The 11,743-nt window shown below is 35.6% G+C and overlaps 1 protein-coding gene across 1 annotated transcript in view; it reads right to left on the reverse strand.

Annotated features, from left to right (window-relative positions):
- LOC106474652 overlaps window positions 1–11,743 on the reverse strand; it is a 27,182-nt gene that overhangs the window by 3,997 nt on the left and 11,442 nt on the right. Inside the window, exons 8-12 of the mRNA XM_013935344.2 lie at window positions 6,669–6,822; window positions 5,038–5,248; window positions 2,705–2,905; window positions 1,431–1,825; window positions 266–986 (exon numbers count right to left, since the gene is read on the reverse strand). Coding sequence (XP_013790798.1) covers window positions 266–986; window positions 1,431–1,825; window positions 2,705–2,905; window positions 5,038–5,248; window positions 6,669–6,822 — 1,682 coding nt within the window. The remainder of the gene's footprint in view (window positions 1–265; window positions 987–1,430; window positions 1,826–2,704; window positions 2,906–5,037; window positions 5,249–6,668; window positions 6,823–11,743) is intronic.

Genomic DNA, 11,743 nt, shown 5'->3' on the forward strand with positions numbered 1-11,743 from the left:
TATATATATATATATATATATACTGCTGTTGTTGTTTGTTTTTTTTGCGATGTCCGGACGCGAAGTGGCCCGCAGATCCATCTAGTCAAAATTGCGATTTCAATAAACTAATATGGCTGAGAACATAACATTATTTAAACATTTCGGCATAGTTTTAAACACTATGGTCAGCTACATCAATCTTTTATTATTGGATTTAAATTTTAGCATTATTCTAATTAATTTATTAATAATACCAAAGTACCCTAGCGGAAAAAACATGTACCTAATCTTTCGCTGTCAGTATCCTCCGAGTTGCTATCGAATTCCTCCTCTTCTTCACCTTCTGCAACCGTCGACAAGCCTTCAGAGCCTCGATCCGATCGGCGGCCGATAGAAGATCGACGTTTCATTCCTCCTCCAGGTAACAAGACTTGACCAATGTCCAGATTTCTCTCAAGTGAGACAATCTTTTTATTCAACGATTCCAGCTGGTCACTGATCCTCAGAAGCTGGACCTTCTCTTCACTAGCTTTTGGGTAAGTACAGATCATACATTTAAAGAGATTAGCGAAGCTAAAGGTTATGCTTCCCTCTTCTTCATCTTCGTTTCCTCCCATCCCCAGAAATCCAAACAAATCACTTTTCTTCTTCTTCGATTTCTTCATTTCTTCCATTTCCTTTCTTTCTTCTTCCAGTTGCTTTTTAGACTTTTTAGTTTGGACTTCACGAGTCCCCCAAGAAACGACGTTCAGGTTTACCAGAGAGTACAGAATCAACAACAGGTACATGGACGGTACGCTGATGAAATACAGAAGTCCGGGAACAACACACCAGAACTCTTGAGGATGAATAACTGCAGCTATAAAGAAACTGCTTGAAAGTCCAATTAAGAAAATAGAAGATGGAGAGCCAACGCCATCCTCCGACAACTGGATGGACGTACCCACCAACACAGCCATCATAAGCAAAGCATATGCAGAGCTGAAAATCTGGGCTACAAGAATCTGAAAACAAAAATTTAAAATACAAATAATGAAATTGCTTACTTAATATTTTCACCACAAAACAACTAACTGTACAGAGTATACCATTTACTCTGTGTATGATAATGCAAACTGCATTGCGTGTTGAGTAAGTCCTTTATAGTGTGTATGATAATACAAGGTGTGTTGTTGTTTGATGTTTTACGTGTTGAGTAAATGGTTCACCCTGTGTATAATGACGCAAGTTCTGTTATTGTCTAGTGTTTTAAGTGTTGTGTTTTACCCTGTGTATAATAATGCAAGTTGTTTGTTGTTTAACGTCGTGTTGTTTAATTTTCTAATAGTATTGTCTTCCCATTTTAGCAAAGTCTTCATCAGTGTCATTACTTGCAAGTACGTAGAAATTACATCTGGAGAAATTAATATAAAATCAAAGACTAGGTTTATTCTGATTCGTTTACTTACCTGGATGTTATTATTGGCTACAAAACAGATGAAAATGAAAAAGAGGATTGGTACGATATTGGCGCCAAATGACGTCCAATTGGAGATCTTGAAGGCCGCCACCATGGCGCCTACCAACATCAGGAAGATTGTGCCAGGACCCAGAACAGTTCCAAGCATCAACATGCCCTGATATATTATGTATGGAATAGAGATGTTATCGTTGATGCTAACAGTCCGCTTGTAATCACCCAACAAGTCCATGATGTTCGCCATGGTAGAGGGCGCCCATCGCCGACGCTGGGTGTAGAACTCTCCAAAGCCTTCGGGACAGTGTGTATAGGCGTCAGAAGCAGCGCTGTACTCCACTCTGTAGCCACGTTGGAGAAGTAAAGTACAAAGCCAACGGTCCTCACCTGTCAACAACGTTTATTATTCAGATCGTTTGTTTTTGTTTCTTTATTTAACAATTTTCACACATAGCCGACTATAATTTGCTCATCAACAGCTTCCACTGCCAACTATTGAGCTACTCATCTAGAAGTTTACCATCACTCTTTTTTTTTTCGGCAACGAGACGCTAACCATGAACCCTCGGACTCACAGTCCGGGCACGTTAATTATTAGATCAAGCCTGGCAATTATTATTGAGCCATAATGTTGTTTTGTAATGAACAGTAAATCTTTTTTACAAAAGCTGTCAAACAAAATTAAGTGAAGCATCCCAAGTCAGTAGCGGCCACCCCTTAAAATGTCGAATTAAAACGTACACCGAATATATATATTATAAAGTCCAACTATTTGTCAAAAAAAAATACAAGGGAATGAGATTAACAAATGTCGGAGTTAACCTCATTTTCGCTGTTCATACACAAAAATAATTGTTATGTACTTTCACAAATTAATCATGTTAAAATAAATTAGGGTTATTAAATCTATGAAAATAACAATAACATTTAGTTATCATCCGAAACGTAAAGGTGAAGAAGTAAAGTACTAAACACTATAACGCAACTAGTCGTGCACTCAGTAGTTTTCCGAGACCAATAGCACCAATGAAGATAGTATAAAAACAAGACGACTTCTCATGACTGATTCTCAGTTTATTCGCCAGGCTACGTTTATTCCTGTCATTATAATCAAGTTATTTACGTTGTTTTACTCCGAGAAACTCAAATATCATCACACTGATATTAATTAACACGTGGGGTGCTCGTTACATGACATACTTATTATGCACGTGAAGTGCTCGTTACCTGATGTAGTTATTAAACACGTAATACAACAGAGCTTACCTTGATCGTATTGTACGTAATGTAAGGCATCTTCTGACTTTGTTGTGTATCTTCTCATTACGTTGTCATCCATTAGTGCTTTCGCCCGGAAGAGCGAGAAACATCCGGGGCTACACAACACGCAGCCAATCATGTGCTCAGTAGCTTTCTGCAGCCAATGACCGATGGCATATTCGAATTTCTGATACCACACCATGGGGCCTAACATGACAAAGACAAATACTTTTCAAATTCGAGTGTAGTAATAGTAAAAGTTTAAACTTTTTTTTTTTCAAAATCAAACCTCAAGTTGTAAAAACAAGATAATTTTTTCTCTACAGTTTAACCGTCAAATAAACCCACTTGACTTTATAGGTTCACTTCCGGTCTTGATGGGTATTGCATCATTGTAAGAACTGAACAACGATAGTTTGTTACAACGCCCATTGTAAGAACTGAACAAAGATAGTTTCTTACAACGCTCATTGTAAGAACTGAACAACGATAGTTTGTTATAACGCCCATTGTAAGAACTGAACAAAGATAGTTTGTTACAACGCTCACTGTAAAGAACTGAACAACGATAGTTTCTTACAACGCCCATTGTAAGAACTGAACAAAGATAGTTTGTTACAACGCTCACTGTAAAGAACTGAACAACGATAGTTTCTTACAACGCCCATTGTAAGAACTGAGCAAAGAAAGGGTAAAACCACTAATTTTCTATGTAAAATACATATGGGATTTTAGCTGTAATCGGTTGGATTAATTTTAATATTGATTATATATTTGTGTATATTTTTCTGCATGACCCATATACTACTAGGAATTTAGGAGCCCTGTAACCAACAATTTGGTGAATAAATAGCTTAGATAAATTAATATAAAAAAACCATGTACCCCGTCAGTAATTGTTATTTTTTTATTTCTTGCCAATTTGAATATTTGGATATTTGTTTTGAATTTCGCACAAAGCTACACGAGGGCTATCTGCACAAGCCGTCCCTAATTTAGCGGTGTAAGACTAGAGGGAAAGCAGCTAGTCATCACCACCCACCGCCAACTATTGGGCTACTTTTTTACCAACGAATAGTGGGATTGACCGTTACATTATAACGTCCCCACGGCTGAAAGGACGAGCATGTTTGGTGTGACGGGGATTCGAACCCGCGACCCGCAGATTGCGAGTCGAGCGCCCTAACCAACTGGCCATGATTTCTTGCCAAACACTCTTCTTACACCTCTCACACCGCGAGCGGAAGGAAGGAAAATTATTTAATATCAGAGAACGTCCCGGAAGTGGCGTAACTATGCCGATGTGGGAAATGTAGTGGCACTGAGGCCCTCACCTGAAAGGCACCCAAACAAGGATGTCAATAATAAAAATAAAAACACTAAAAATACATAATCATTTACGCACCTGCGCGACATTTGTTTTTTAAGTTTAAAAAACTGCCAAAAGATGGCGCAAAATATCGGTTGTGGCACTTGTGTGTCTCGAAGTGTTTGTGTATTAAAAGTTGTTATAGCCTTGTATATTTTATATTCATTGAATATAATGCTCATTAAATAAATAAAGTGTAGGTATTTGTATTATTACGTTAAAACTTAAAATATATTAATAAGTAAAGGTTATTTAGAAATGAGAGTGATCTTTCGACGTGTGACGGCCTTAGCCCGCAAGAATTGTTTTAAGCTATACTTTGGTAGGCCATGCAGTGCTAATTTCCTTTAATTATTAATTTTTTTAGATGTTTGGGATTAGAGAAGACTCATCTTCAACATTGGTATATAGTTGGAGAATGGGGTGTGTTGTATGATTTATATGTTTTTATGAAATTATATGTATGTGTCTGTTTCTCTATCAATCACTTAGTTAATGTTTAGTATATATTTATATGTATTGGAGGCCGGTGTTCTCTAATTACACCAATGGCTACCATGATGATGGCCACGGGTTAAGTCGCTTTTGCAATTGTAAAAAAACCCCGCGGTCATTATGTAATCAGATTGCACATAGATCAGTTGAGAAATATCTGATTTTGCATGTTTTATATATAATATTATCATTATTGCTAAGTATTAACTAAAAATAATTGAGGTCAAACTTAGCATTGAGTGATTCAGAGAAACGCGTTGACCTCCAATAACCCCGGAAACTTATAAGTTTATTTCAGAAAATTAAAAAGGAGATAACTGATATTTAAGAAGTGATAATAGTGTAGGAGTAGAATTACTTCGGAACTGCTCCTATCCTGGCTATTTTAAAAATTCTATACTGTGTTCTTCAATCAGTATCATGTGTTTTCTTGGTCATTTTTATCTAAAGCTATGAATGGATATTGTGATCCTACCTGTCCCTACGGGATGAATACGACCACAAGCTGCCCCTAAGTTTCGATTTTTTTTCATCAGATCTACTAGTAGTTGTACAGCGTGAGGCCGGAAATTTATATCGCCATCTAGTGTCAAAATAAAGGTACTTTCTGCAATGACTTCTTTCCGGTTTACATCAATGGGAAGCTCCATCAGTCTGTGTCCCAGCAAGTAATACATATACATTACCTACCAGAAAAACAAAAGTAGGTAAATATACGTTATTGAAATTCTACATTAGAAAAGTACTAATATATTAATCAAAATTATTTGATTCATAACACCATTATCATATGGTAGATACGTAAGCAAACAAGAAGTAAAGTGTATGTGTTTTTTAAATAGACTATAAAAAACTATAACGGAAATATACGAACAACTGTGTGCACATAACCTATTAAAAAAATCACACCTTCTTAGCCCAGCTACTACCACACGACGTTTCTACAACGTTACTGAATAGTTGTGAGTTAATAAAATTGACAACGTCATGCATTATATGTTGTGACAACTTTGTGGCACTGTTAGACGTTAATGGTGAATATATATATATTAATGGATCTTATTAATGCACAACTATTCATTAACGTTGTAGAAACGTCATGTGTTAGCTGGGCTATTTGCAAATAGTCAATAATATTGTAGGTCCATTTTATTGTTGTTTTTTCTACGCGTCGTTATAACACATTTTCATCTCGTCATTTAATTTCTGTTGTGCATATATTGTTGTATAGAAGATATTTTAAAGTGATTCATCAGGTGGAAAACGAATAGATAGATAGATAAACCAATATATGGCGCCATCTAGTGTACCTAAATTCATCTAGAAATTTTCATAAAAGTGACCCAAAAAACGGGGATAACTCGGTAACCCGTGGCCCGATTTTAACGAAACTTATTTTATTCTGTTTCTATTCTCAGTTCTATTCTCATTTCATTACAAATAAGGCGATATTTTCGCCGTTTTTGTTGTATTTAATCACAGACAAGCACACACACAAACAATCTCAGAGTTTTAGTAGTATATAGATAATAGTATTCCAGCCACACCGTATTTGTCATATCCATCTTCTAACTCTTTAAAATCCTTAAGGGACTAGATTAAGAAAGTAGTGTTTAAAAATGTACTAGGCCTAAAACTAATGTCTTGTGATAGTTATGTTAGTAATCATCCTTCACAGGCTTGTAAAATATATGCACACCATAACAACTGATGTTGTATGAAATAGCTTATGTAAATATTGTCCAGAAGACTTCTGCCTTTCTCGTGTCCCAGCCGGCCTGCAGCGTTCTGGATTGATCGAATCACGTCATCGGCAATGGATATGCTAAATATAGTGTGGTTGTAATACTGTTATTATACAATCTTCTAATTCTTGAATATTTCTAAGGGACTAGATTAGGAATGTAGTGTTTGAAAATGTAATAGGCCTACTACTAAATTATTGTAACAAGAACAATTATAAAGTCAACCTAACCCTAACCAACTAATGAACTATATATAATATCCAACTTGACATTTCTTGTAATATATCAAAAGTGCTCGACAATTGTGTTTCCACACAGATAAAGATTGCTGTTTTCTATTTGTTTGTATAATTGATCTCACCTGACTCCACCTCTTCCTATGTCTGATTTTAATTTTGTCCTTGAGGTGGGCGATGAGTTTGTTCTTGCCAGGCATCGTCCAAACAAGTCGGCCGCCATAGGGTGTTGGAAGTTTTTTAGGAGGCTTGAGCCGGATGTTTGTCTGATGAACGTTACTGTTATAAAGTTATGAAAAAATGTAAAATACCACTGTTTAGAAAGAGTAAAGGATTTAAAACATTACTATATAAGAAAGATTAAGAAAACTTAAAAAATGGTTCTTGTAAAGCAAATTACTACAACTATTATCCAAGTAAAACAACCGTCTGATCAAAACTCTGACTGTAACTACAGGTTAACAGTTTCTATATTTCATTTCAGTTAGATTCTTGATTCCAAAATGTGTTAACCAGATTTCTTTAACTACTGTTAAAGCAGAATTTTGGGTCGCCCAATTTAGGTTTTACTTGTTAATATCCAACATTTCTTTGGTCCTGTATATATAAATATAAACCCAACTCATCGTGCAAACGAATTATTCAAATTAGTTTCGTCTTGTGGGAGTTAAAACACTTACAGGATGAATGACAACTTTCAAAGGCTTTAATTATTATAGAAATTAGAAATGTTTGTAAAACATACGAACCTCCTTTTAGATGTCAGTACGTCTGTAACTCTATTTTAGTCATTTTGAAGTAATTGGTACCTTCTTCCCTGTTTTCCTTAATAATACTTTATATTACAGCATGATGATAAATTATTAAAATATTGGAACAAATTAATAATAAAATGTTCTAGCTGTAGGAATACGAACCTTACAAAACATTATCCTCCCAATTCATTAACTTACTGGGGTATTTGCATTCCTTCAGACGTCTGCCAGGTTTTACTGAAACCCATCTACTAGAGTATTAGAACCATTATTTCACAAGTATGCAAGGTGTTAATGGAATCTTGCTTGCTGGGATATAAGAACATACTTGAGAAGTCTGATATGTTTTTAGTGAAATATTGCTGCTAGGGTATTAAAAATATTACCTCAGAATTATGTCAGATTTGAATGGGATCTTAATTGCTGGGAAATTAGAGGCATTGTTTACTGGGTTATTAGAAACATTGTTTCATAAATATTCCAGATATTATTGTGATCTTGCTTTCTGGAGCATTGCAAACATTACTACAGACGTCTGTCATGTATGAATGGAATCTTTCTATTGGGATATTAAAACATTACTTCAAAAGTATGCCTTTTTTTAATGTAATCCTGTTACTGGGTTATTACTTCATTACTTCAGTATTATGTCAGATTTTAATGGGATTTTCCTTGCAGGGGTATTAGTAAAAGTACTTCATAAGTCTGCCTTATTTTAATGGGATTTTGTTTGATATGATATATGAAACATTACTTCAGAGGTATGTCAGATTTTAAGTGGACATTGTTTGCTGGGATATTAATAATATTTCTTCAGGTGTACACAGGATTTTAATTGAAACTTTCTGTTGGGTATTAAAAACATAACTTCAGATGTCTGCCATGTTTTAATAGGATCTGTATGCTTTCTCATTATGAGTTTCTTCCTGAGAATCAAACCATTACTTTTAGCGGCTCACAAAAATGGCTCTGAGTTTGTTGTTTTTTTTCAAATACAAACTTTTAGCTCATAGCTCCACCCCCACCCGTGGCACAGCGGTATGTCTGCGGACTTACAACGCTAGAAACCGAGTTTCGATTTCCGTGGTGGGCAGAGCACAGATATCCCATTGTGTAGCTTTGTGCTGAATTTCAAACAAACAAACAAACAAACTCATAGCTCCATCTCTTGACCGATTTGAGATCTAATTAAGGGCGCGGCTATTGAGAATTCCCTCTTGTTTCCTAAACAAAGCAGTTTTATGATATTCGTATTTTAAAAATACATTAATTGTGTTTATTGTTAGTTTTCTTTCTTTTGACAAATCATGTTTGTGTGTGTGTTTTGTAACATAAACACATGAAAAGTTTTATATCAAGTAATTATAAGCATAAAAGTCTCATATCGTGTTTATCAATAGATTAATCAAACAACAACTATTTATTGATATAATTTTAGGTTTAGAAATGTATCAAGTTTAGATGAGTTTGGACAAAATTTAAAACAATCTATATATACTTTAACATATTCGTTTTTGTCAGTCACATTTTGATTATTTCTTATAAATTCGTTGTAAATTAATACATCCATTGTAGTAGGTTTTAGTATGCTTCCGTACGAAGCAATATGTGAAATTTACAACACACACTTGTAGTTGATAAATATTCTTGTAGATGGCGCTAAAGCCATTCTGAAACACTAATTATTAGATAATATATATTTAAGTTTGACAGGGATTGGTTACGTATGTTAGTTTTACATGTTAAAAACATGTAAGTTGTGTAACAGTTTACTTTTATAATTATTATTAATCCACCTAAAAAAGATTGCGTAATAGTTAAACTAACTTCGACATTTAAAACTAAATAAGTGGTTCAACCTAATATTACTTAGCTTTCGTTGGCGAAATTTTTTCTATGTTTTTCTTTTAGCTCTGTTTTCATACCTTGTATAAAATCCAGATTTTGATGGTTATTTTCAGTATATATAAATATAACAATTAGATTTACAATAAAAAAGGCTTTAGAAACAAAATCAGTATATTTAGATAGCCGCTGAATTAATTTACTTATGAAGAATGTTTGAAAAATATTAAAGGACATATCATACGAAGATTAATATCATATAGAATGCTACTTGTTTAAACCACATATTACTTCATAAATGTGTTGATATACACACCGTGCGTGAATTAGAAGGTTATTTCCGGGATACTACCTGCTAGATATCCTTGATGCAAAAGAAAACAATCCTTGCTTGGCGGTGATCTAATTAATTCTAGAACTTTTACCGCGGGTGTAATTCTTAATGAATGTTACTCGCTAGTCGCCAAACAGTAACCCATAAAGAAATAATTAATTACAAGTTGAATAAAGCACTTTCGAGAGGTGCCGGGCGTGGCCTCTTGGTTAGCATGTGAATCCGAAGGCTCATGGATCGCGTTCCTTTGCCGTGAAATCGCGGTCCGCATTTTGGGACCATGGGTGCGTTATAAGAGTGAGAGTCAAATCCCACTATTCGATTAGAGTAGCCCAACAGTTGGCGGTGTTTACTGTTGACTAATCTATCAGTCAAATATTGGGTAAGGTTAGGGGTAGCCTTGTGTAGCTTTCCGCGAATATCCAAAAACAAACAAACAAAGCGAGATTCTCGAGAATTTGCCAGAGGTCACTAGATTTGGAATTTATGTAATAAAAAAAGTGTAATTTAGTGTGTTGATTCAATGTTTTCAAAAGCTGAAATTCTAACAAGGATAATACAATAATAGCTTTCCGTTTATAGAGATTATAAATACAAGATCAATTCTAATAATTTATTTTAAAGAATTCAAATATAATGATAGGCCTAAACCTCTCCCTCAACAGTTTGTTTCTGTTTATTTCATTTGGGCCTGGCATGGCCACATGGTTTGCAATTTGTGGGTCCCGTCACACTAAACATGCTCGCCCTTTCAGTCGTTGTAACGTTATAATGTGATGGTTAATCCCACTATTCGTTGGTAAAGGAGTAGCCCAATGAGATGGCGGTAGATGGTGTTGACTACTTCCAAAAAAAAAAACGTTGTTGGTGAACGTCTAAGAATCAATTAAGTTTCAAAACCAAATGATAATTTGGTGAAATCTGTCCGGAGATTTAAACAATCGTATTGCAAGGAGTTTGAAATTAAGGGTTGAAGTCGCCTTTTAAGTTCACGCCTAAGACTAATTATATTTTTGCATCTGAAAAATATATTTCCAAACAAACAATTTTATTCCAGGATAATCAAAAGTTATACGCTTTCTTTCTTCACGGGTAAATTAGGAATAAGCACAAAGAACTCCATATTCTTAGTTTTATAGGCCCAGTATGGCCAGATGGTTTGGGCGCTCGACTCGCAGTCTGAGGTTCGCGGGTTTGAAGCCCCGTCCCACCAAACATGCTCGCCCTTTCAGCCGTGGGAGCGTTATAATGTACCGTCAATCCCACTATTCGTTGGTAAAAGAGTAGCCCAAGTGTTGGCGGTGGGTGGTGATAACTAGCTGCCTTCCCTCTAGTCATTCACTGCTAAATTAGGGACGGATAGCGCAAATAGCCCTCTTGTATAGTGGGATAGACCGTCACATTATAACGCTGCAGTATAAGACTGACAGTAAATCCCTTTGCGTCGACTGTGGGTGGGTAGGGTGCTGCTGACTGGTGGCCTTTCCTCTGGTCAGTATTTCAGAATTAGGAACGAATAGCTCAAATAACTCTGAAGTAGCTCTGCGCGAGAAATAAACAATCGTTGAATGTATTTTTAAATCTGCGCAACGTATATCTTTAAAAAATGAAATACTGACGGTCGTAATTTACTTAAGTTTAAATTTCTCCTTGAAATCACAAAAGAAAAGTTATGTAATGCCTTTTTTTTATTTTAGTTTTTTTTTACTGTTCAAATAAATGAAAGCATTCGTTAGGTTTACCTTCTGTCCTACAATTTGTAGCTTTAATTTGAATGATACAGACACAGGTGGCCGGAAGTCTTGATGTTGTAATTACACTAACTTGTCCCATTTCTTCGATACCTAGAGTAGGCGGGACGGTGCAAAACTAGGTCAGGTATAACTACTTTTTTTGTGTGTGATCAGTTAGTATTTCTGTAGCAGAGATTTCGAGCACGTTTCAGCAATATTCGCTTTGGAATGTGACCTTCATACTCGCATGGCCTTAAATCGCACTGTCACTGACTTGTTTTGTAAACACTCGAACACGAGTTTCATGTTTTAGAGCTTTATTCGCCCTTGTTTTGTTTGTTTTGAATTTCGCGCAAAGCTACACGCGCTAGCCGTCCCTGATTTAGCAATGAAAGACTAGAGAGAAGGCAGTTAGTCATCAACATCCACCGCCAACTCTTGGGCTACTCTTTTACCAACGAATAGTGGGATTGACCGTCACATTATAACGCCCCCGCAGCTGAAAGGGTTTGTTTGTTTGGAATCAAGCACAA

The sequence above is a fragment of the Limulus polyphemus genome, unplaced genomic scaffold (assembly GCF_000517525.1).
Source record: "Limulus polyphemus unplaced genomic scaffold, Limulus_polyphemus-2.1.2 Scaffold7481, whole genome shotgun sequence".
NCBI lineage: Eukaryota > Metazoa > Arthropoda > Merostomata > Xiphosura > Limulidae > Limulus > Limulus polyphemus.